Source organism: Aptenodytes patagonicus, chromosome 1, assembly GCF_965638725.1.
Source record: "Aptenodytes patagonicus chromosome 1, bAptPat1.pri.cur, whole genome shotgun sequence".
Classification (NCBI taxonomy): domain Eukaryota; kingdom Metazoa; phylum Chordata; class Aves; order Sphenisciformes; family Spheniscidae; genus Aptenodytes; species Aptenodytes patagonicus.
The window spans coordinates 180004609-180031331 of NC_134949.1; the positions used below are offsets into that span (position 1 = coordinate 180004609).

General features: G+C 37.1%; 1 protein-coding gene across 12 annotated transcripts in view; it reads left to right on the forward strand.

Moving 5' to 3' along the window:
• The window catches only part of MYCBP2 (MYC binding protein 2), a 216002-nt gene extending 189538 nt beyond the window's left edge, over positions 1-26464 (forward strand). For 10 of the 12 annotated variants that reach the window (XM_076362465.1, XM_076362491.1, XM_076362523.1 and 7 more), the window contains 17 exons: positions 1194-1433; positions 1571-1669; positions 2657-2737; positions 4802-5068; positions 7994-8277; positions 8583-8679; positions 11727-11846; positions 13618-13719; positions 15420-15548; positions 18055-18187; positions 18480-18583; positions 20312-20500; positions 20984-21091; positions 22119-22328; positions 24121-24228; positions 24434-24599; positions 25655-26464. In XM_076362465.1, coding sequence (XP_076218580.1) covers positions 1194-1433; positions 1571-1669; positions 2657-2737; positions 4802-5068; positions 7994-8277; positions 8583-8679; positions 11727-11846; positions 13618-13719; positions 15420-15548; positions 18055-18187; positions 18480-18583; positions 20312-20500; positions 20984-21091; positions 22119-22328; positions 24121-24228; positions 24434-24599; positions 25655-25770 — 2553 coding nt within the window. In that variant the 3' untranslated portion in view covers positions 25771-26464. The remainder of the gene's footprint in view (positions 1-1193; positions 1434-1570; positions 1670-2656; positions 2738-4801; positions 5069-7993; positions 8278-8582; positions 8680-11726; positions 11847-13617; positions 13720-15419; positions 15549-18054; positions 18188-18479; positions 18584-20311; positions 20501-20983; positions 21092-22118; positions 22329-24120; positions 24229-24433; positions 24600-25654) is intronic. The other 2 variants (XM_076362483.1, XM_076362559.1) reach the window with 1 other exon arrangement.
• The last annotated feature ends 259 nt before the right edge of the window (positions 26465-26723 follow it).

Sequence of the window (26723 nt, forward strand, 5' to 3'; positions counted from 1 at the left end):
ACCTTTGCTCCCTCCTTGCTGAACAGTCCTCTGACACTTCTCCAACGAGTTTTTTATCTTCAAGCATGCCAACATACCATACCCTAACTCATGCATACCCTCTGTCTCTTGATATTAAAAAAAAAAAAAAAGTCAGTCTTGTCTGCTGCAGCACAGTTCAGTGCAGACTCTGAGAACTAGTGTAGAAATGGGAAAGAATCATAGAATCATTGAGGTTGGAAAAGACCTCTAAGATCATTGAGTCCAACCATCGACCCAACACCACCATGACCACTAAACCATGTCCCTAAGTGCCTCATCTACTCGTCTTTTAAATACCTCCAGGGATGGGGGCTCAACCACTTCCCTGGGCAGCCTGTTCCAATGTTTCACCACTCTTTCAGTAAAGAAATTTTTCCTCACATCCAATCTAAACCTCCCCTGGCACAACTTGAGGCTATGAACAAATATTAGCTTGATTATAAATGAGCCTTTGGGCCCTATGGATGTGAGAGAGGGCTCACTTGACTCGGGGCCAAGTGTAATTTAGGCCCACTCGGGTTGCTCTGAGCAATGGTGTGGGCACCACACCCTATCATTTTTTATCTTCCAGTAGTGACATCACAGTTTAAATCATATAAAGTTAATTACATTCTTTTTTTAAACCATATTTATTTTAAAATAAACTTAATTTGATAGAGTTGATCTGTCTTTTTTACAATTATTAAGTCCTGCATCTCTTGATAAGGATATCAGACATTGATTTCCACAAAGTTAAGATTTCTTTTGCAGGGGTTTATGTGAATAGGGATGGAATAACTTAAGTACTGATAATAGTGTGTTATATTTTCAGATAAATTATGGCAGCTTTTTTTTAAATTAAAAGTAGTGAGAAAATATTAGTTCAAAGTGGTTTTTTGAATATGTGAACTATTGCTTAGAGGATAAAAGGGATCGATAGCCCACTATTTTTAATAGGCTTTAAAGACAATAAATGGATATATGTAATTTTATTTAAGTTTGAGAATTTTTTTATCTGAAATCATGAAGTTGAGTATTTTTATAATTAAGCATGCTAGTCTTACTGTTCAGAATGAAAATTTCATAGTAAATACTGCATTAGTTCCAGTGATATATGATGGGTTTGTATTAGAGGTAGGTGACTTTTTGTTTGATGTAATGTCAGTTCCCATCTTTATATTCCTGTTTAATAGGTAGACTTGGATTCAAGACATATTGGCTGGGTAACAAGTGAACTTCCTGGGGGTGATAATCACATCATCAAAATTGAACTGAAGGGTCCAGAGAACACACTAAGAGTTCGACAAGTGAAAATTCTTGGATGGAAAGATGGTGAAAGCATTAAAATAGCAGGCCAGATTTCTGCAAGTGTAGCTCAACAAAGAAACTGTGAATCTGAGACACTGCGAGTATTCCGACTTATTACATCCCAGGTGGGATTTTAATGATGTGTTATACGGTGAAAGTTACTATAAATCGTAGACTTTCAATGCTTTATGTTTTAATGTAAAATGTCATAGTGCACAAGTTTGTCTTTGAGATAAGCTAATTGTCACTGTCTTTCTTCCAGGTATTTGGAAAACTCATCTCCGGAGATGCTGAGCCAACCCCAGAACAAGAAGAAAAAGCATTGTTGTCTTCCCCAGAAGGAGAAGAAAAAGTACACAATGTATTTATTTGTATTCTATCAATAATACTTTGCTGAAAAAATGATCCAGGATGATTTTCAGTATTTGTCCTATGTCTTATGCTACGTAATTTTCAGATCAAAACAGAAGTAAAATATCAAAATTGCTTATTTTTAAAAAATTATCATTGATTTTTTTATTAGTAAATTATAATTGGAACATATGCATTTAATGGAAACATCGTAGTAATGGTGGCGCAAATTATGCCTACAGTTACAGAAGTACTTAACACCTGCAGTAACAGTCGACCTGAAAGTCCTTCTTGCCTATTATCTTGTGCCTTAAGAGGGGCTCTGTTGATGTTTAGAGAAAAAGTATTAAGAAACCGCACTAGTATCCTTTTACCTAGTATACTCTCCTGTCTTCCAGCAAGGATTAGTTTAAGAAGTGCTCCTGACAAGGTCACTGAATCTGGACTGTCAGGTTTAATAGCCAAAATTGGACTGTCCTCCATGAAAGTAATTTAGTTTTTCAGATGATGTATGGTTTTGCTCTACCCAGTACCTTGTGGCAATAATTTCTATGACTGAATTATTCATTTTGTAAAAGTGTCTTTTTTCCCCCCGTGCTGTGTAGTAACTTAATTGTGTGTTCCCTGTTTCTTTTATTGTGAAATATATAAACTGAAAACTATATTCCGTATGCTGCTTTATGAAGACTTAATCAGTGATTGTATTAAGCTATGTGAAGAGGCTGAATCTTGGATAATTATACTTCACTTGTTTTGCTTATTGATTATTTTATTTCATGCTCAAATTTCCTCTTATAAAGAGAAAGAAAGTAAATACATCTAAGAAGTATTTATTAACCATAGTAAAATTGATCTTGCTTATATATCTTCCTTCTCTGTAACAAAAAGCTACAAGCTTTTAGAACAAAGTTTTTCGATATTCCATGTTAATTGTTACAGTAATTAGAAAATGTTCTTGAAACTTTTGATCTAATATTAAATATGCTTTTTTATGAAGGCAACATCAGATGCAGACCTGAAGGAGCACATGGTAGGGATCATATTCAGCCGGAGCAAACTGACAAATTTGCAGAAGCAGGTTTGTTCATTCTGAAATGCTTTGAGGATTAAGTGTCTGTGTGTTGTAAAAAACATGCTCATTTTCAGTGAATATAGTACCTTTTACTTGACACTTTCAGTTCTTCCATTGTTCTTTATAATCAAATTTTGGTTTACATTTTAAATAGTGTGTGTGTGTGTGTTTTATATGAAAAATCTGCTGAAATTGACACTGGAAAAAAAAACATTTTAATAGGATAAAAAACCCTATCCTATTAATCATAGAATCGTAGAATCACTAAGGTTGGAAAAGACCTCTAAGATCATCAAGTCCAACCATCAACCCAACACCACCATGCCCACTAAACCATGTCCCTAAGCGCCTCATCTACTCGTCTTTTAAATACCTCCAGGGATGGGGACTCCACCACTTCCCTGGGCAGCCTGTTCCAATGTTTCACCACTCTTTCAGTAAAGACATTTTTCCTCACGTCCAATCTAAACCTCCCCTGGCACAACTTGAGGCCATTTCCTCTCGTCCTATCGCTAGTTACTTGGGAGAAGAGACCGACACCCACCTCGCTACAGCCTCCTTTCAGGTAGTTGTAGAGAGCGATGAGGTCTCCCCTCAGCCTCCTTTTCTCCAGGCTAAACAACCCCAGTTCCCTCAGCTGCTTTTCATAAGACTTGTTCTCCAGACCCCTCACCAGCCTCGTTGCCCTTCTCTGGACACGCTCCAGCACCTCAATGTCCTTCTTGTAGTGAGGGGCCCAAAACTGAACACAGTATTCAAGGTGCAGCCTCACCAGTGCCAAGTACAGGGGCACAATCACTTCCCTACTCCTGCTGGCCACACGATTTCTGATACAGGCCAGGATGCCATTGGCCTTCTTGGCCGCCTGGGCACGCTGCCGGCTCATGTTCAGCCAGCTGTCAACCAGCACCCCCAGGTCCTTTTCCGCCAGGCAGCTTTCCAGCCACTCTTCCCCAAGGCTGTAGCGCTGCATGGGGTTGTTGTGGCCAAAGTGCAGGACCCGGCACTTGGCCTTGTTGAATCTCATACAGTTATTAGACAGTATTAGACTCAATTTAAAAAGAAATGTTTTAGCATTGAGTTATAAATGGTACTTAGTCGTGTTTGCTGATAATAATAGCATAATAGTAGACCCTCTCAAATTTCTAGGAGAGGTTCAGTGACAGAGTTTAGATTCTTAGTTTTGCACATGCTTTCTCCCCATTTCTGTCATCAAAAAGTATTTAGGTTCGATAAAATCTAATCCTGAAAAGGTAATCAGTGCATAGCTTCTTAAATTATTCTTTCCTGTAGTCAATGAAAGTTTGGGTTTGTGGTTTTCTTACTTATCTTTGTTTTCCTTAACATAGAGCAGTAGTTGGAGTATGTTTTTCCTTTTTCTTTTGAATACTTAATTTTTTTAAATATACCAACTAAAGCATCTTTTATATTATCTTTATTACACCTATCACGAGACAAACATTGCAGTAAAGATTTTCACAGTAATACAAAAGGTATTGGGTTCATTTTGAAGTTTGTTAGATTAGTAAGTCATGCAGAATCTACTTTTTTTTGTCACCCATCTTAGCAAACTTTAAAATATCTTAAATATACTTTTTAACATGCTATTGGTAAAATGAAAACATGGTTTCTAAATTTTTTTTAAGCTTCCTGAATAGTAAACTAAACAAGAGACTAAGTCTTTTAATAAGTCCTTTTCTTTTGTGGGTGTTGAGTAAATGTATTTCTTTGGGGAGTTTTGTGTGCAGTTTTTTTTTAACCTGAATTCTATGTAAAAAGCAAATTAAAAGGCAGGAACTACAATAAAAAGATTTATTTAAATGAAATTTTCCAGAATGAAGATAAGCAAATTCAGTATTAAATCTAAATCTTAATTCTAAAGAATTTTATCTAATCTTTACTCTAAATTTAAATCTAAATTTTATTGTTCATTTGAATTTATTTTGAGAAGTAGTTTAAGCACAGGCCAAATTTCACAGGCTTTCTATTATAGTCATAGTTGTGAAGGTACATAAAACACAATCTCTTTCACTTTCTAAAAGTTTTAAGAGTTACCATGTATTTGGATAGGTATGTGCTCATATAGTCCAGGCTATACGAATGGAAGCAACCCGTGTGCGTGAAGAATGGGAGCATGCCATCTCTAGCAAAGAGAATGCCAACTCGCAGCCTAACGATGAAGATGCTTCTTCTGACGCTTATTGCTTTGAGCTGCTGTCAATGGTTCTGGCACTGAGCGGTTCCAATGTAGGCCGGCAGTATCTGGCTCAGCAGCTGACTCTGCTCCAGGATCTCTTCTCATTACTGCATACTGCTTCTCCCAGGGTGCAGAGACAGGTGAGTGCTAACTGTTCCTTGTCTATCTTGGTATTCCTAGAAAAAAGTCTTTCGAATCCTATAATTGTGTGCATGATAGTATAAAATGTATTTGAGCTTATTTTTTTGTGAAATGTAATTTTGTGTTTTCACTTCAAAAATGTTTTCCCAATCGTACTCGGATCATCCCTATATTCCTCGTAGGGAATAATTGTAAATAAAGCAACTCATTTCATTATTGCAATCATGGGGAGAGGGCAAATAGAAATTTATGAACATTTAAAAACAAATTACAGAATCTCTTTTTGGAATTTAAGTGTCAGTTGTGTTGGGTTTTTTTTTTCCCCCAGTTTTTGAATGGGGTTAAAATTATAAAGTTTGTGGGTTTAATGTATAAATACATATATACCCCAGCACCACATACCCCAGCACCACCACAATTTGACTGCATAAAACTGTTTGCAGGAAGTACAATCAGTGTTGAAGGCAATGAAGGCTACAGTTATGAAACTAAAATAAACTCACTTTTGAGTAAGTTTTTAATGCTTTGTCTCAAGAGGTAGAACTGAGGTGTAGGAACCCAAAATTGCTTAATTAATATTTATGTCGTCATGAACCTAAATCAGCAAACTATTCTGAAAGCCTTTGAGTAATATCACTGTTCACCTTTCTTGTCCTTGTTCTGAAGGATTTTGGATAGGGCAGGATAAATTGTTTTCTCAAACCATACATCAAAGGGACATACGGTTTCCTTGGCAGGGGTTGTTGCTGAAAAGAAGTAGGATGCACAAGAGCAATTACTCATTTTGTGTGTCCTAATAGGGGTCTTTTACGTAAGCACACGGCCATTGTTTTGGAGTTACATTGTGAAGGATTCTTTAGTGAATCTGAACTTCACAGTATTCACTGAATCTTACTTCACAGTAATGCAGTTGTCCATGTTTTCCACAGATTCATCCATGTCCTGTTATATATGTTCAGTTTGTAAGGTATTTGCTTTCTGTTGCAATGACTAAGAATTCTCTTTTTTTAATATGAAAGTTCAGATTCTGAAGTTGGCACTGCCTTGTGACTGGCAATACTTAAATTTAGACTAGTGTTATGTATTACGTTCCAAAAAAGAGACTTCTTAAAGTTCATGTATTGCATTTGTCTACTTTATTGATAAAGGACAGCATCATCCAGAATTATTACATATAATTGCAAGAACCAGAGATGCTCCTTTTAAATATCAGAGCTGTTAATTTCCCATTTCTCAAATGTATGAAGTTTAAAAGCTGGTTTATTTATTTATTGCAAATAAGAATTCTGTATAAAAAGCAGTTAAGTTTTCAGGTGTGGAAGGAAGCTAGTGAGGTGACTGCTTATTTTTTAGTAAGATCTCGTGCCACTTCATTGTGGGGGAAAGGGTCTGAGAGAGCTACACAGCCCCCTTTGTATGTGCTGCATATGCTCCAAATGTTGGTAAATATTTGCATGATTTGAGGAGGCCATCGTTAATTCTTGCCCTTTTAATATCGTGTTTGACCTCAAGGCACAGTGACAGCTAGAATTATGGGATAACTAATGACTGTCTTGCTAAAACATCATAACAGATGAAGCAGAGGCTTCACCGGTTGCAATTAGACCTTGAAAGAGTAGAGCATGGTTGAAATGTCTGTCAAATGGACAGGACCTAAAAAGCCAGTGTTGTTTGGGTATTTCATATTATGCATATATAATGCCCATATAGCCTCTATAGGTAAGATCAGAGGTTTTTAATTAGCAGTGTCTGTTATTGATCTGGCATGAGTCTTTAGCATCTTTGTCTTACACTCAGGCTATGAGCGTAGTAGTGTGGAACTAGACCATTCCTTTCTACTCTTGGTATCCTCAGGTAGAGCTTTAATATCTGTTACTTTCTGAACTTAAATGTTGTCTGTCTGAGTATATGTGTATTTATATGCACATAATATAACATAAATATAGAGACATATAAAATAATTGCTTTAGTACAGTTAATGCACTAGCTTCTTGTTGTTAGCTGGTATGCCTTCTTTAGGTAGATTTTTAGTTCCTGTTTCAGAAGTTTTTATGTCTCATACTCTCTACTTTTCTTTTTCCAATTTTCTGAACTGTTACAATGTCACATCTCAACTTACCTGGAGGCTTAGTAATTCTGATATATTGCAGATACGCAAAATACTGTCTTTTTCTTAAAATGTAAACAGTTTTTCAAGAGAACATTGAAGGCTTGAGAAATTAGATATGAAATGTTAACTCCTTAAGCTTTCATACATCCCGATTTGGACCAAACTTTGCGCGATGTAGCCAATTTCAACCCCATTCCACCAGCTGGTAAGGTTGAAGCATATCACTTCAAGACAGCTTCTGTTAGATCCAGAGCAATTGGCACAGATTTCCATTTCAAAAAATTCCAGTTAGAATATCACAAGGAAAACTAAAGGAGGTGGGAAAGAGTATCATGGAAGAGAATCATGATTTTCAGTACCTCGAGGCAAGTACTTTGTTTTCAGCAGTCTAAAGTGTCTCTAACTGTTCTACCACAGAGTTTCTGACATCTAAAGATTATATCTAAAGATTATATGCAAAGTGGGTAACGTGTCTGTAATGTGCAAGCAAATCAGAGTTGTACAAACATCTGTATCACTGTTACTGTAAGTCCAGTACCAAGCATATTTTTATAATTATATGAAGACTAAGTATTGTTTGAGTGAGATTGGTTCTGGACCCTTCAGCCTTGTCTCACTGAGTTAATAAACACTTCAAAGCAAGATAGAAACCTTACAGAATTTCTTACAGGTGTGATTTAAGTACAGAAAGTAAAGTAGATTTAATCCTTCTTACTGAAATAACTTGTGAGGAAGAAAAAAGACTTTATTTGATTTTGCTTGAAAACTCCAGCTGTCTTGGTAAGAATTGTGGTGTTCTGATTTTTTTTTCCAGGTAACATCATTACTAAGACGTGTTTTGCCTGAGGTAACCCCTAGTCGCCTGGCTAGTATTATAGGAGTGAAGTCTCTTCCACCAGCAGATATAAGTGATATCATTCACTCAACAGAAAAAGGAGATTGGAATAAACTAGGTATCTTAGACATGTTTTTGGGATGCATTGCCAAAGCTCTCACTGTACAGCTAAAAGCCAAAGGAACTACTATAACGGGGACGGCTGGCACTACTGCAGGCAAAGGAGTTACTACAGTCACTCTTCCAATGATCTTCAATTCCAGGTTTGTTTAAAAATATGTATATGTTCTCAAGCTAAAGGCACAAAATAATTACATTCTTTGAAGTCAGTTATGTTGTCTTTTATAATCTTTGTTTTATAAATGGAAAAAATTGTGTAACACTTTGACAGTATAAGTCATGTTATTAGTGAGTTTGATTTAAAAAAAAAAAAAAAAAAAACCACAAAACAAACAACCCCCCAACCTACCATATGCTGAATACGTGCACTATTTCTTTGTGGTGGATTTTGACAAATAGCAACTAATTACTTGAACTTATTTCATTTATTACCATATGTCCTTTGCAGCTATATTCGGCGAGGTGAAAGCCATTGGTGGATGAAGGGTTCAACACCTACACAGATTTCAGAGATCATTATTAAACTCATTAAAGACATGGCAGCAGTAAGTTTCTATCCTTTAAATGTGTGGAGGATATTCAAATATTTCTGATAATGAAGAGTACATTTTTTCGTTGCTTTCTATTACAGTTAGTATTGGGTTGAGCTGTTAAATGTGAGTTGGTCTCAAGAAGAAAAAGATATAGTCTTCTGGGTAGAGTCTAGGCCTAGGAGCAGTAGGAACTGAGTTCTGATTCTGCTAAGCAGAAATCCGGTTTTGAAATAAGTTTTTAAATAACTCACTTGTACCAGAAATTGAAGAAGTAAACAATAATTGTGTGTCATTTTCTACATTATTAACTTAGAAGACTAATTTTTTAAGTCTTGAGTACTCAGAACTCCAACTGAAAAGTAAAAAGTGTCTGTGGAATAAGAGAATAGTGTTGTTTTCATGTAACTGTATGTAGATTTTGTATGTGGAGTTTCTGGTTAAGACTGCATGTTAAGATTGACTTCTTTCAGTCTTACTGAAATCGACAGTTATAGCTGTTTATTACTTTAACCATCTGGGCTGAAATTTTCCATAGTTGTATCTGCTTCAGGCAAGCTTTTTGGCAGAAGAATTTGATGAAAAGTGATTCAGCTATTTCCCAGAAAAAATACTGGCAAAAAAAAATGGGGTTTGTATATGTTTAGGGGAAAGGAGTTTAGTTGGGAGGTTGGTTTTGTTTTCCTTTACTCTGTACGTATTTCAGTGAGATGCTCTAAATGACCCAGATTTTCCTCTGTGATTACCCTTTGAAAGCTGTTTCAGTATGTTCAGCTTTGGAGTCCTATTTTCTAAACCATTCACTCTGCTTAGATTAAGGAGATCCCTTCTCAAAGTTACTGAAGCTGGATGGGAATTCTCTGCAATTGCTACTGTTGATTCTGACCACAAGATTTCAGAATCTCACAATTCGTCTTCAGTTAAGAGTTAAAATTAAAGTGTCTCTCATCCCTCAGCAGTGCTGCTCCATGCGTAAAATGATCACTTAGTCTTTGATTCAGTTGTTCCAGTGGCTAGAGGGGAAAGGTCTGTTGTAGCTACCACTGTGATTCCACAGGATGGATTTTTGTTTCTGCTGACTTTATCAACACTTTAGCAAATTGCATATAAAAACTAGGACCAAAAAAAATAGCAGTTGTAAAGACAAGTACTCAGAAGATAGTAAATGCCAAGATTAACATGGTGTCCGCTTTATGTATATGCCCATATGTTTTTCTCAGGCACCCCACTTCTTTCAGTGTATAAGATGCGACATACATTGGGAATGAATGGGGGGGATTAATTTGTTCAAGATTTTTTTTTTTTAAGGGTTGTTGCCAGTATTGTTTGTAACCATTGTTGGTAGGTATGCTTTGGGTAAGTGGGAAAACGTCAGGGAAATAGCGGGTTCTCTTCCGCAGCATTTTTAAATAGTACTGGGCAAGTCTTTTGAAGCAAACTCTGTGGTCCTTGTTTTATGGGATTCTGGCTCCCATGTTGATGGGAGAGTCTGTCCCTTAATGAGCAGCTGATCAAAGCTAAGCTGAGCACAGACCTTTGCCAGGAATAAGAGAGAGAGATTAGTAGAAATAGAAAATGGCTGGCTGACTAGAATCAGATGCTTGTATTTTTGTCTAAGCAGCTCTTCTAGCCATTCGAGACCTTCACCCATGAAACTGTTGCATTTGCTAATATCTGGTTCTCCAAAACCATTGCAGAAGTTAGTAAGAAAGTTCTTAAAGCTCTGGAGTCAGATATGGCAACTTCCATGCATATCCAGAGTATGCTAGGCTTCATCTCCCACATACCTGATAGTTTTCCAATAGTGCTGGCTGTTGGGTGTACTGGTGTGGGTCTTGAATTCTCTTGTTTAAGCCATTCTACTTGGAATGAATATGTAACTATTTATTACAAAAAAGAAAGGGATCAAGTCAGATAAAGTGTAGTCCTCTCAGATGTAGATATAAATCCCTCTTTCAGTAGATTCTGAATTACTTAAAGTGTAGCAGCTCCTAAAGGAATGACGGTGACTGAGTTTATGCTAAGGTATTCAGCAGCCAGACAATAAGGACCCCCTTCTCTGCTTGTACGAAGTAGAGATCTGAACTTTATTCCCTTTCATTCTAGATGAGGGAGACTTGACTGAGGCCATTCAAGAGTAACATTTCTTGATTATGTTTTGGAAGGGACCTCTGTGGTTTAGGCATGCTCAAAACATGTTCAGGGGTTTGGCCCTGTTACCCAAAAGAAGGTGGAGAAATAGAGGGGTCCTAGTTTAAAAACACTTCTTTGAGGCTTTTTAGAGCTGCTAATTAGCAGTAGGGTGGCATCAGTCTCATTAGCCACTTCCTAAGAGTTACAAATGGGATTCCTTTCACTTTTTCAACATTTGCAATACGTAGGTGTCTACATCTGAGTCAGTCACTGTAGCTTCCTTTTTAGAGTCCAGTGAGTCTCAATTATTTCTGTCACCTTCAGCATGAGGTTTAGAAATTTAGAGATTACATTAAGCATTTAAGGATTCAGCAGTCTCTGAATTGGGAACTTTAGGGTATGAATCAGTGCCGTAGGGTCAGAATCTTTAAGGTTGGTTTGGAAAGTATGCTATAGTTCTGATACCTCCTGCGTACTCCTCTGTATTTCTTTCAAATATAGAAGCTGTGGAGAGTAGTCAGGAAGGCTGAGCTAGGCGAGTGAAGCTGATTTCTCTAGGGACCCACTGTAATCTGTGTGTTATTCACAGTCACTTATTTGTGCTCCAGCTCTGCATCTTCCTTTCTCCAGGGGGGCTTTAGGAATATGCCCTTTCATTCTTCAAATCGTATCCCCTCTACCTATTCCAAGTTAGTTATTCCAATAGTTGCTCAGATACTACCTCAGTCAGTCATGTGATTATTTGAGGGCTAATTTTTACCAGATCTGTCTGATTTGAAAACGCCTGATTTGTCAGTCGTCCCTGACTTCCTCTTTTTGTATTCTAACTTGAGATCCTAACCTGACGTTGCTTGTAGCAGCTCTAATTAGAGTTTTAGTTGTTCTTAATATTAATAAAATTGTAATAAATTGAGTTTCCTGTTTAACAGGGTCATCTGTCGGAAGCTTGGTCCCGTGTGACAAAGAATGCTATTGCTGAAACCATCATAGCTCTGACCAAAATGGAAGAAGAATACAGATCACCAGTGAGGTGCATTGCAACAACCAGAGTAAGAACTTTACTAAACTTACCATTAGTCTACTGCATGTAGACATGCAGTAGGAGCCCATCCAAGAGCCTTCCTATATTTTAGAATAAACTTCTTTATGCAGGTTGTTTCAGGAAACAATGCATGCAGCATACAGTTTATATTCTCCAAATCTAGCTGTGTGCATAATGGACAGGTATCCTAACTAAGGCAATCAGTTTGTCCTAATAAAATTTTTGCTTTCTCTGTGTCACAGCAGATTGAGTTTTCTTCTTTGTGGCAGAAATACACCAATAAAAACTGAATTTTGATTAAATATGTATCTTGGGTACCTCCCAAGTAATGAAGAATAAGTGTTATACATTTGGGGTTTTATTCTTGAGGTAATTCTGCTTTAAGTTTGTGATACTTGCCTTTTACTAAATTTATGAGATCATCTGTGTGGAAAATTGCACAATATGTATCAGCTGTCTTTTTCCACCTCTCTACACTAAGTGGTTTGACTTCTAGGTCATCAGCTGCCACATCTGAAGGCTATTATGAAAACACTCAGTAATAAACATTCTCTAGGACAATTAAGCTAACTTTCACCTGTCTTTTAGTCTCAAAATGAAAAATCATTTGCTGAGCCCTTTATTTACCTGGGGTGTTTTTCTTTGTTTTTACTTCTTCCATGAATCTTCTATAGAAGCTGGTGCTAACTTAACTTTAATAGGTTGCCTGAAATACCACGAAAAGCATATTTGTAAATTATGACATTCCTGCTATCTTAGGGAGTACAGATTTTGGCCTCTCAAGCATAATAATTACATGTAAAAGAAGAGGCTTGCAAAGGTTATAAGCATTTGACACTCATGTTGTTTTTCATCTTGAAAGGCTGTGCCAGTTGTCCTTTTCATCCCCTTCCTCATATGTTCTCTGCTCTTTGGAAGACACAGTCTCAGAGTACCACCAGCTCCTGCTGCCACCATGTTAGTTTAATCAGGACTTCAAGGAGCCCTGCACGTCAGCCTAGCTCTCCTTGTGAATGAACTTAGTTCTGTCATGGAGGTGTGTTTTTTTGGGGGGGGGAGTCCAATAGAGTTTTTTCAACAAAAGCCATTTTGTTCAAATCAAACCTTTGATCAAAAACTATTGCAAAATGCAGCTGTCAAGTGCATTTCAGTTTGGGTTGCAGGCCTACCAACAGATTATCCTCATGTAGCTCATCTCTTTAGGATTTCACTGTAGTCAACAGAGAGGAAGAGAGAAAAGCTTCCTCTGAAGAATAGTTAGCTCAGAACCTTTTTCTAGGTAATCTCAAATGCCCCATGCAGCGAGGAGGGAACATAAGAAAATCAATCTCATTGAGCTGAAGTTTTGTTGTTTTGTTTTTTTTTTAATTAGGCTGTGTTCTTGAATTTCTTCTTCTCCCCCAAAGCCTGCAATGTTTGGGAGTGATATGCAAGTCTGTATTTGCCATATTTCTCTATAATGTACTCTGGTTGATCTTTCTTCGCTGTTTCTCTCTTGTGTGCTAACTACTGTATTTATGATCATAAAGTGACATACCTGAAAGAAACAAGGTAGTTCCCAAAAGTTCAGTAAATCTGATTGTGCGCTTGACTTCTTTTGGAAAATGAAAAACTTGAGTTGTATGAGCAGGCTTCAGCTAACAGTGATACAGTTTGCAGGTAACAGTGACGTTCTTATCTGCGAAAGTTTATATTTTTAGTATTTGGGATTTTTTTTTTTTTTTTTTTTTTTATTTTAGTATTTCTAAAACATGTAATTCTACCTTGCCTTTCAATAGCTGTGGCTGGCCTTAGCATCCCTCTGTGTACTTGATCAGGATCATGTTGATAGACTATCCTCAGGAAGATGGATGGGAAAGGACGGACAACAGAAACAGATGGTGAGACTTAAAATCATATCTCTTTGTGTTTATTTTGATTTATTCAGTAGTCAAAGAATTTAGAATAACGATAGGGAAAGGTAGACTTGGCCCAACCTTATTCCTCCCTTTTGTCCCCAGTGGAGATTGTACATACGTGTTTGAAGTATTTGTGTTCTAGACAAGCACTGCTCAGAAGACAAAAATTCCAACTTAAAACAGTAAGGTAGCAATTCTGCTGGTATTCAGGATGGAGCAAGGCCTTCCTAACACCAGTAGGATGGATTTTTTGAGAGCAGATTGACTCAGTTAATACGACACCCTCTATCAGAGCTTTTTTCTTTCTATCTGGATCTCTGTCACATAATAAAGTCAATTCTTCTGTGTTCCTCAATAACTTCTCTGTAATTTAGCTTCCTCTTCCCCATCTCAGTAGAGAGTGATTACCCCAAAGAGAAAGAAACTCTTTCTAACTGAATTTAGTAAAGCTACCATTTACCCAGAGGATTTATAAATTTAATATGGAATATGACGGATTGATCAAGTTTCTGTCTATATTTTTCAGTATTGCAAAAAGCTTGTGATTTTTTTTAATACCAATCTGGAAACAGCGAAATAATGAAGCTGGTCTCTGTATAACTTGGTTAGGTGGATCCCTGTGGGAGGCAAGGGAAGATTGTGCCTTCGCGCTAGCAACTGAGGATGTTTAAAGCCAAGAAGCCTCCAAAGCAGTTTAGTGTAGGTAGAAGGAGAATACAGGAGACACAGAGCTGCAGGAGTGGCAAGGACTAAAACTCTGCTGAGAAGAAAGCAGACACAAAGGTTTCTGAGGTGATTAAGAAAGTCAAGGGACTTCTGTAGAGCTTTGGAAATGTTAGAGGAGCAGCCAAGACATCGTCAAGCAGGGGTACAAGCTGCTGAACCCAGCCTGAAGTTCCCCAATCCTATTTTATACCAGGATATTCAAATGTTGAGGTGAACTGTGTGTGTCCCTACCAGGACTGCTGTTGAAAGGATTCTGTTCGAAGTTGCACGAGCAATATCATGGAAACCACGTGTTCTGGGCGTACGATGGAAACTTGCTCTCAGACATACACATATGCATAATTGAAGTCAGTCATTTCAAAGTACAGATATTTTGAACTGCAAAGCAGAACTGTGTTGAATTAAAAAAAAAATTCTATCAGTAAAGCAACTTAATTTTATGATGGATTTTGAAGTTTGTTACTTCGACTGTATTCTCTCTGAGTTACAGATGACCTACAGCTTTGATTAGATGTTTGAACAGAGTAAACATACCATATCAAAGTAATGAAGGGTAAATATCGTGCCTGTTGACTGACCTGAGTACTCATATCTCTGAACTTTTCTGTTAACATGCCCATAACTCATTGTTACCACATAAATCTTTTCTCAGACTAGTTGAAAATGATGTCTCGACTATATTGTTCAAAAACACATTTTTGTTACATCATGTGAAATGTGAGATGAAGAATATCAGAAGAACTGATGTAGTAAATCGGGGCTTTTTGTGTCCAGGAGTAATTGTTTCGATACTGATTATTCTAAAGATACAATTAATGGTCTAAACAAGCTCTTTATCCCCCTTTATTAATTTTGGGAGGGTGACTGGGGGGACAATAAAAACAGATGCTGAAAGGAAATGAGGGACTTAATAAAGAGAGAATTATTTCATATTTTTTCTTTGTTTTTTTTTCCAGCCAATGTGCGATAACCATGATGATGGTGAAACTGCCGCAATCATTTTATGTAATGTCTGTGGGAATTTGTGTACAGATTGTGACCGATTCCTTCATCTCCATCGGCGAACAAAAACTCATCAGAGACAGGTAGAGTATACATGACATCATGTTGTATGCACTGCATACATTGTGTGCATTTCCCCAATTAATATATAAGCGAAAGGCAGTAGCAAGTATCAAATCTGAAAATGGTGTTTTCTTTTATTTTGGAGATGGGATAGATAAGTTTCCATTTAATTATTTTTAGTTATTTTTTAGTTAAATTCTCTTGTCCTTTATCTTTTGAAGAAGATTAGAAAATCATGTAGCAGTCGCTAATTCTAACTCTTACGCTATATCAGCTTTTTTCTCTCTTGTTCTAACATTGTTTAGGAACATTTTTTAGGAGAATCTAGGACCTGCATAGACTTTCTTAAGTATACATTGGTTCTTTATTCCTGTTAAATTATATCTCCTTTACTACTTCTATAATATGAGTCAGTGCTTGTCAACCCCTTCATTTTTAATGTATGTACCTTTTTTAATATCCAGGAAGACCACTTGACAGCAAATATGCCTACTGGTTCCCTTATGTCAGTCTTCTCTTATTTTTCAGTATTTCTCCAGCTCTCACTGTCTCCGATAAATATGTTGTCATATCCATAAGCTAGAAAATTTCCTGACTTCTTTTGGTTTTTGTTTTTTAGGATTGAAACGTATTTCCTCTTTAACTTAGACGAGTTTTTACAAATTGCTGTGTACTCTGCTAATTAGTGTTCTTTTGTGTTATTATTTTATCCTCTGCATCTCTAAACTTGAAACTACATTCTCCTTGGACTATTTCTTTTTCTCGTTGAAATTAATGTTGAAGATGCCTTTACTTCTGAAAATACCGAACATTTCCTCTTTCTTGACATTATTTCTCTTTTGTGTTTTTTGTGGTCCTTTATTTTCCCCTTTCCCTCTGACTGCTTACATTTGTACAAAGGCTAAAATAATAAACCTCATTAACAGAGTTAATTCAATGGAAGTCATTCGTCTTCTCCCTCTCCTAGAGTGCATCTACATTAGCTTTTTAGTTAGGATCAGGAATGGGCTTTTGAAGCAGATGCGATCATCCCCTTAACGTGCTTTGATTTGTGTTATAGAGCAGCCTTGGCGTGCATGAACTGGATTCCTTTCAGGTGAAACTAAAAACAACCAAAAAAAGATAGATGCAGGGACACACTGCTAAGGGTCGTTCAGTGCAAGGGATCAGCTAGTCTAGAGCACGTGTGATACAAACATCAGATCATTGGCACTGAGTTTCACTCTACAGGTCCCCTCCTTGGTGCCTCTGCATTTGCAGTGTAGACTCAGCCTGGAAGTTCCCTGTGGATCTGTTATCTTCTATTTCTCAGCCAGAATCTTTGCAATCCCCTTTGAAATTGTCCTGTTTTGTTATCCTAAGAAGATGATTTTATATGTCTACTCTTCTGTCATGGCACAGCACAGTCTAGTCTCATTTATTTTTCTGATTTCTCCTATATAGCCTGTTCAGATTACAGTTGATAAAAAGTAAGTTCTTATCTCATAGAAGTCCTCACATCTCTCCTTTAATCTGTCCAAAATAGCTACTTATCAGATTTTCCTATTTACTTCTAAAAGCATGTTTAAACTTTTACTCTTTATTCACCACCTTTACCTTTACATCTCTCATGTTAAGACCCTCAATTTAAATTTTAAATTCTGTCATATTCCCTGTCTCCTGTTTTCTGTTGGCTTCCTGTTCTTCGTCCAACTTCTGTCATACGTACCTCTTTAATGTATTTTCTCTCCCTCCAAGAAAGGACAGCCTGTAAGTTACTACAACCTGCTTATGCAAATCCTTTGTGAAGCAATTAGGTTTTTTTTTTCCTGACTCTAATAAGAATTAAAGTTTAAATTGAGTGTATACATCCATACCCAGGAGAAGTCTAACTTTTATTGCATTGCAGGTGAAATGAATGAAAACAGAACTGCCTTCAAACTTTAGGAAAGGAGAAAAAGAAGAGACTGTATAAAGTTCACTAAGGATCTCATGCAGTTTTTTTGATTTTGCAAAGATTTTGTATTTTCCTCATTGTAGCCAAAAGTATCCACTGTGTATTTATGTGAAAGTCAAAAATATTAATATTACACACTTATATAATTGTTATTATAGAGTACATATTATTAAGACCATAATTATCAATGTTGCTTTGATAAACTACTAGCATGGTTATGTGAAGATACTTCTGTTATCTTGTGCTTTTAATACACTGTGGCCTACTGGATGAGTTTGAATAGTAGTTACGAACTCCAAGCTCCACACTTTTTAAATCAGAAAAAATGTTGTGCAGCTCTCTTCTTAGCATTGCTGCACTACTGTTTCCCAGTCATGTTAGCTCAAGCGTTAATTTTATATCTTTTTACTTTTAAAAACACAAAGCCTTTATCCATTCTGCAATATGTACAAATTATGAAATGCATAAAAGAAAAATAGCTTGCAGTAGACAAACTGCAGAAGCTATAAAATATCTGATGAAAATCCAAAGAGACAGTGACAAAAATAACATAGAGGTGCTATTTAGTATCTGTTTGGTTAACCTGACAGGTATTCAAAGAAGAAGAAGAAGCTATCAAAGTTGATCTCCATGAGGGCTGTGGTAGGACCAAACTTTTCTGGCTGATGGCGTTAGCAGATTCTAAAACTATGAAGGCTATGGTGGAGTTTAGAGAACAGACAGGTAAAACACAACCGTTCTTACTTGCTCTTTATCCTGATTATTTTTATCTTTTAAATCAGCATTGTCAAAAAAAAAAAAAAAAAAAAAAAACACCAACCAGTTGGGGTTTTCACCTGCTTTAGGGCAATGCTTTTAATTGTTTGTTAATAAAAATAACATAGTTTAACTGCGTAAGAATTGCTGTTTTTCTGGTTGTTTTCTGTGATTGTTGTTTAGATGCCTGTTGTTAGAATATCAGTCCCTTATGTTTCATTACAGCAGTTTTCGTTTTTGTTTACTCTTGCGGACCTAGGCAAACCGACCACCAGCAGTTCTGAAGCATGTCGTTTCTGCGGATGTCGGAGCGGAACAGAATTATCAGCAGTGGGAAGCGTTTGTTCTGATACGGATTGCCAGGTGTGTATTAACAAATATCAATCACCATTAATTACGTAAATAGAAGAGACTATGGGATCAAATTGATTTCTTATTTTGAGTAAACCTTGTTCATCCCTGTGGTCCATTTTAAATCAGACGTCTCATATGAAAAGGTTTGAATATTGAATATTACATTATAATTCAAATACTTCTGAGTTTGTAAATGTTTAGTTTAATTACAGGCTACAAACACCAATAGTCAACCAAAATACTGGGTAGTTTCATTATTATCTTCAAAAGCATCTCAAGTTTTCACAATAGCATTCCAGTTAAAGTAAAATATACACTGTCAACATAAAGTCTAGTGTATTGGAAAGCTTGATAAAAGTAGTTTGCCTAACAGCCTGTTTATTATGTGAGCATAGAACACTTCAGACTTGGCCAGGTTTGTCAACTGTATCCATGTGTCCTGAGCATTTTTGTGCCCTACAGTACAGGTACAATTGGCAGAGGGCCAAATCCTAACCAGTTTCTTATCCCACCCTATTTATTTCTGTTTACATGTGGCAAATTTGTCGTCTTTTTTTCCTCTCGCAGCCTATTGAATATATTATATTATTGTTATATTAATTCAGTTCAATTCATTGTTAGTTTCTGGGCAACTTTTACAAGTTTTCTACTTACTAGGGATAAGAATTAGAGGTGGTTAAAATACCATTTCCATATAAAAGTGCTTTATACTGTGTTGTGGTTTAACCCCAGCTGGCAACTAAGCCCCACGGCAGCCACTTGCTCACTCCCCACCGCTGGGATGGGGGAAGAGAATCGGAAGGGTAAAGTGAGAAAACTCGTGGGTTGAGATAAAGGCAGTTTAATAGGTAAAGCAAAAGCCGCACACACAAGCAAAGCAAAACAAGAAATTCATTCACTCCTTCCCATGGGCAGGCAGGTGTTCAGCCATCTCCAGGAAAGCAGGGCTCCATCACGCGTAACGGTTACTTGGGAAGACAAAACGCCATCACTCCAAACGTCCCCCCTTTCCTCCTTCTTCCCCCAGCTTTATATGCTGAGCATGATGTCATATGGTGTGGGATATCCCTTTGGTCAGCTGGGGTCAGCTGTCCTGGCTGTGTCCCCTCCCAACTTCTTGTGCACCCCCAGCCTACTCGCTGGTGGGGTGGGGTGAGAAGCAGAAAAGGCCTTGACCCTGTGTAAGCACTGCTCAGCAGTAACGAAAACGTCCCTGTATTGTCACCACAGTTTCCAGCACAAATCCAAAACATAGCCCCATACTAGCTGCTATGAAGACAATTAACTCTACCCCAGCCAAAACCAGCACATGCTGATTAATGATTAGCTCATGTGTTCTTAAGAGTGGGTCACTTCATACCTTTCCTAAAAGACCAAAATCTGCAGGTATCTTAAAGGCTGTTAATACAGGGCAAGCAGTGTTTATGCAGGAGGCAGTTAATATACAAAATACACACGGAGGATTAAAGAATATTTCTCTATTAAAATTAAATATTAAAATTTAAAAACTATGGTTTCATTATGCCATTGCTGTTCAGGAGTAACGTAAGTAAACGAAGATACCAGTTTTACTTCAAGTACACAAAATGTGCAGTTTTGCCCAAGTACCTGTAGACAACACGAATCATGATTCGTTCGTCTTAGTTTATTGCACGCGCCAGCAATCCTTCAAAAAGCGACACTATATCAAACCATTCAGTGGAGAAGAAAAAAAGAGTAATTATTTACTTTTAATAGGATTATGCTAAAATTGCCTGCAGCAAGACACACCCCTGTGGTCATCCATGTGGAGGCGTTAAGAACGAAGAGCACTGTCTGCCATGCTTGCATGGCTGTGATAAGAACGCCACAACTCTTAAACAAGATGCTGATGACATGTGCATGATCTGCTTTACTGAAGCACTCTCAGCAGCACCAGCTATCCAGGTTTATCTTTTTGTTTCCCCCTTTTAAGAGATTAATAGTCTGGTTGTAATGTTAAGTGTGGAAGACGTTAAAATATAAAGTCCTTCAAATTATACTCTTAAAGATTTCAAAACAGACACCGTAACAATACGTAAGTTACTTAAAAAGCTCTCTTATTGTCTGGCATTACTGCTATTTCAAGAAATCAGATTGTATCAATTTAGTTTGCTGTGTCTGCTTTATTGAAAAACAACTGAGGTAACCAATGGATATACTCCATATATATTTCATATATCCACTGGTGGTTTGGGAGTGGAAAGGTTGTGATTTTAACGACCACTTCATATTCTTTCTCTTCGTTAAGAAGAAAATAGGGGTCTTCTAGGATTTGAAATAAATTAATTTTTGGAATTGATATATATCGCCACTTAAAAGCAAATAACTACTTCTGGTTTAGCGGTCAGTGTAACTTCAGTGTTCACTTACATCTGTTCTTTTCTAAAGCTGGACTGCAGCCACGTTTTCCATTTGCAATGCTGTCAACGAGTACTAGAAAACAGATGGCTTGGGCCGAGGATAACTTTTGGGTTTATGTCCTGTCCTATTTGCAAGGTAAATGAGCTATGTGTTTACTGCCTAGGTCAAACAAGTTACCTAATACCATCTTTGTTTTCCTTTTTTTTAATAATATATTGCTTGTTACAATATAAATTAGTTTTACATCACTTGTTTCCTTAATTTCTCATGTCACTAGAGAAGGGGTATCATTGATGTGTCTTTTTACCTTCCCCTACTGTTCCCTGAAGTAAGGGTCCTCTTAAAAAGAAAGCATAATGCAGACGTTATCTTAATGCTGTTTTATTCTTAGCACCATCGGCTTGTAAATCCCCGATATTTGGGGACAGCGGGGAGGGGAAGAAGTAATCTTAATGCACGTTATCTGACGCAGGAAACTTGGCTTCTCTATTTTACTAACCCCTTTTAAAGCTGCTCTGCTTTTCAGCATGAGGACAGAGCTGAAGAATATCTGTACTTAGTTCAGCTTAAATTACTAAAAATTCCTCTTGTACTCTACAAAATCATAATTGCTGTAAGCAAAAGCGTATGATAGCTGCTGGGAAGGAGAGCAGCTTGACGCCCCAGGAATATGAATGTTGTGAATGGTCAGCCATTCTGCACGCTGTGTTTCTTCCTTTGTGCTGTGTTTTGGTAATTCATGGCAATAGCTTGTGATCATTAGATGACAAAGAGCTGGCATAGAGGACTGTCAGTCATTATCCCTAATTGCTAAGCGGTAAGTCAAAAAGGAGCAAAATCAGAGAAGACATACAAAAATCAGACTATTCCTGTGCTGTGGTGGATATTTCATGTACCCTTTGCCATCCCTCTGTGGTTGCTACAGTCTGTTGTAAGGGCTGATGATTTCATGTAACAAAAGGCCATATAAAAAGCATTCCTGGTTACTATTTTTGCAGCAAATAAAGTATATACTATATCAGCCATTTTTTGAAATGTCCGTTGCCTGAGCTCTTAGGTTTTTATGACATCCGTTACGCTGTTTGTGTTTGACCATAATACAAGTTATCACAGCTGTTGTAATAAAGATGCAAGATATTTTAATCGGGTTTTTTTATTTCAGAACAAAATCAATCATACAGTATTAAAGGATTTGCTTGATCCAATCAAAGAACTCTATGAAGATGTAAGGAGAAAAGCGCTAATGAGATTGGAGTATGAAGGGTTGCACAAGAGTGAGGCCATCACAACACCAGGTGTTAGATTTTATAACGACCCAGCTGGCTATGCTATGAACAGATACGCTTACTATGTTTGCTACAAGTGCAAAAAGGTATGACGATTAGTACTTTCTCAAATTAAATGTATGTTATAGTTTCGAAAGTAATTTCTTAAAGAATGGAACAGGTATTTAATATGTTGCGTATGGAGTAGGAAAGCGGGAAAAGAAATTGTTAAATCACAATTTTAAAAAAGTGTTGAGCAAATTAGATGTACATAGTGTCTTGTCTTGTAAAGCTCAAAAGTATATACAGAGCAGTCCAGAAACTAAAAGCATATTGAGGCGATAGCCGCCTCAGAAGAATGTGCAGGCGATAGATACTGTGTTAGAACACCAGCCATCCCTTTGTGCCACTTCCACCTCATACTTTACGTCAACAGTAAAATAGTATAAACGTAGGTTTCATTCTAACTCTTTGAGATGGAGATTAAGATTAAGATTCCACCTAAATATTACTTTTAACCAAGTCAGAGTTGATTGTAACTGCAGTAAACTGACTTTGGGGCCAAAGTGTTAGAAGAATGAAAAAGGAGTAGAAAGAGGAAACGTGTGGTCTAGCCCGATGGACTCTGGGTCATATACGTACAGTTTTCTTCAGGTAGAGAATACGAAATTTATCCAGAAGACAAAAATCATGTACAAACAGCCCCTGGTTTCCCCGCCAGCAGAGAAGAGACAAACTTTCTTTATCTCTGGTTAGAGATGAGTTAGAGAAATTTTGGATAATCCCTGAACCCCCTCCCATTGCTTCTTTCATCTGAAGCTGAATTTAGCACCCATCTTGATCACATCTTTTTCCTTTTTCCCTTAGGAATGAATGGAGTAAGGCAATTTCATGATAAAATTTTCAAGGGAAACCCCAGTAATTTTTTTGTTAAATGGAAGTGCACAATTTGGAAATGAGAAAGGATTAACGTCCATATGCTAGAGAAGAGCAGTAATGAAACCCTCTAGCTCATTGCTACACAGTTACTCAGTTCACTTTTGTTCCTGCCTCCCACAGTTAAATCAATTTTCACTCCTCATCCTTTAGCAACTTGCCTACTGCCTTTTTTTCCTCCCGTACAAAAATAATTTCTTTTTCCATCTTACTTTCTCCATTTTTTTTAGTCCTGTCCCTGTTTTTCATTACGCTTTCTTTCCAGTATTTAATACGCAGTATTTCAGTGTCTCTCTTACGGCCCTCTTTTTCCTTCCCTTGCATCTCATTATTCCCTTTCATACTGTGTCCGTATGTCTGAAGAGCAATATTCAGCTATTTAATTTCTAACTTCTTTCCTTCCTCCAGCACCTGTTCACCCCAAACTACTACCTAATTCCCTGACATACGTTCCATAGGACTCTCCCTTTTCTTTTTAGTCTGCAGATTTTGGGGGAAGGTGGGCTTCTTGAATTTTTCCTTCCCCATAGTTGCCTTGAGACGACTTTCCCTGTCCTTTTACAATCACTGCAAAAAGGCAAGAATTGCTGAGAGCAAGAATGTTGTGCATTGTCTAATTAGTTAATAATATGGTAACAAAGGAAGCAAGGAAGCTTGCCTTTGGCCTCAGTCCTGTCTGTCTTACGTGCAGTTCACAGAGCATCCAGATACTGTTTCAAAAGCCTTACAGTCACTTGCATAGACCAGAGTACGCTGCACAATTTTTGGTCTTGTTTATCCTGAGATTGAGAGACATTGTTTTAGTACCTCAAAAACATGTATCTAGAGTCGGAGCCGAGAGTTACAAGAATAGTAGGGACTACAGTAATGACCCTTATTCATCATTTTCCCCCTACAAATTGAATTTATTAAAATAATAGCTGTCTCTGGTTTAATGTTCAATCATTCCTATACGGAATTTAGGCATATTTTGGTGGCGAAGCTCGTTGTGACGCTGAGGCTGGACAAGGAGATGACTATGACCCGAGAGAGCTTATTTGTGGTGCATGCTCTGATGTTTCAAGGGCTCAGGTAAGTAAAGAACTTGTATTCATGTTTTTATTTTGTTCTGAAGCTCTGAGTACCTGAGCTGTACAATAATTCACAGTAACTTGTAATTATATGTATTGTATAATACTGTATAATATTAATATATACTAAGGAATGTAGAAGTGTGGTGTTCGGATTGTTACAGCATGGCTACTTCATTTACCGGTGTCCGTTTTCTCTTGTTTAGATGTGTCCCAAACACGGTACAGATTTCTTAGAATACAAATGCCGCTACTGCTGTTCAGTTGCTGTTTTTTTCTGTTTTGGGACAACGCATTTTTGCAATGCTTGCCATGATGATTTCCAAAGAATGACAAGCATCCCTAAAGAAGAACTCCCACACTGTCCTGCAGGTAGTATTTTTATAAAGCAAATTTACCACACCGAAGTCTGAGATTAGTAATCAGTTCTAACTGATATTCTTATCTTTACTCGCTCGTGATTTTTAGGAAAAAACACAGGGTCAGTCATACAAATTTTAAATTCAGTATCTTGAATAATATTAGAATGGGTTTGTTCTATGCATGCTTTTGATTTTTCACTTTTCTGGCAATGATACAGGCAATGTCATCACACTGATCCTTTAAACGTTAGATTCTTCGGTACAGAAAGGCATTTTGGTTTACCTACACCAATTCAGACTCCAGATGTGACATGATGTGTTACGATTATATTGAAAAAATGAACGCGCTACTATTAAATGATATATCTGTACTTAAGTACCTGTCATGTGCAAACTGTTGGCAATGCCTTCGTTTCTAACTTCATGTGCCATTGATTTGATCTCAATAAAACACGTTATTTTGCTGTTGAAAAAAAGTAAGATCTTTTTAAGATACTTACATGAAAGAAGTAAAAAAAAAAAAGACAATTCCTGATATAACTTTAGAATTATTTTCTACTGCAGTGTAACTCTTGTTCATATTTATTGATTTTGCTTTTAGATTGTGCTAATTTCTTCCACAGTATTAATGAGATGAAACTTATTTTGTGATTCTCCCTATAAGCTTTTTGCCTTTTTTACTTTGAACTTGATTTATTTTAAATTACATGGCAGTTTGATTTCCCCCCCCCACCCCCTTCAAATACCAATCCAACATTCGACTTAACTGTTTTAAGGAGCTAACAGTTTTTGATCATGTTTTGTCAGATCTAATGGAATGGCATTTTTTCTCTTGGCCTATTAAGCCTCTAGACTTCTTGCTTGAATTTGACCGTGTGAAAGCGCCTTTCCCCATCTGCTGTTTCTTAAGCCTTCGGTTTTGATGCCTTATAAGTTCATACTATAAACATATTACCTTCACTTAGCATGTGTTTTGAGGAAGTTCAGTATGTGTTTGTTTACATCGAGTCTGCAAGCATTAATCTTCTCTTTTCTTTTCCCCTCACCCTTAAATTCATTGTATAGGTCCCAAAGGCAAACAACTTGAAGGAACAGAATGTCCACTTCATGTTGTCCACCCACCCACTGGTGAAGAATTTGCTCTGGGTTGTGGGGTTTGCAGAAATGCTCACACTTTTTAGACTAGCTTTTTTTTTTTTACCAGAGCAAAACAGGTGTCCTCATCCCTCAAGTGTCCCGAAAATAAAGTCCAGCTGGGATGAGGACGGGACCATTTCATAACCCAGGTAAAAGGAACAATTTACAGTGCAAGAAGGATGCCAAATACCATGTACATAATTCTTGCTGTGAGATATTGACATTTTTTGAACCGAGACATCAAAACTTGTGAGGTGTTTGCATGTGGCCATTACAGTCATCGGCTAGGAAACATTGGACATTTACAAATAAATAATTGCTATTAAAGGATCTGTGTGTCTGTGGACTATGAATGATGCTGGCTTTCAGGAGAAAGAAAAAAAATATTAATTATTGTATACTGACTTTTTGTAATCTTGTACAATTGTAACGCATCACAAGTGGGGATGGGAAAGAGGAATATTCTGGTTTATTTCCTAGACTGTTATAAAAAATAAAATTGTGTTAGGAAGGCATAAATGTAACAAGTATCACGCTGTATATAAAGGTATCAATGTTTGTCCTGTATAAGAATTATTAAATTACAACAGCAGTTTCATTTAAACTTCTGGGTTATGTTTGAGCCTGAAATTTTAATGAAGTGCAATACTGAGTGTGCCTCATATCTTGCAGCTGTAAACATAATGGAATGTACATGTCAATAAAGCCACTGTACATTTTTATACAGTGAAAGTCTAATGAATGTGTAAGCCTCCATTTCCGAAATGTTTTTGAAAACGGGGGGCAGGAGGGGGGTGGGTCTTGATTATTTCAGCAGGTTCTTTCAAAAAGTAGGGAAGTTTATTGGGTAAACTGGCAGTTATGGAAGTACGTAAGACATAAAGAGCGCTGCTCAAATCTTTAAAAGAAAAGCTGGATAAATGTACTAGCATTCATATGAAGTATTGTATTTCCATTTAAATTTCCAACAATGTTTTAAAACACAAAAGATTACTCT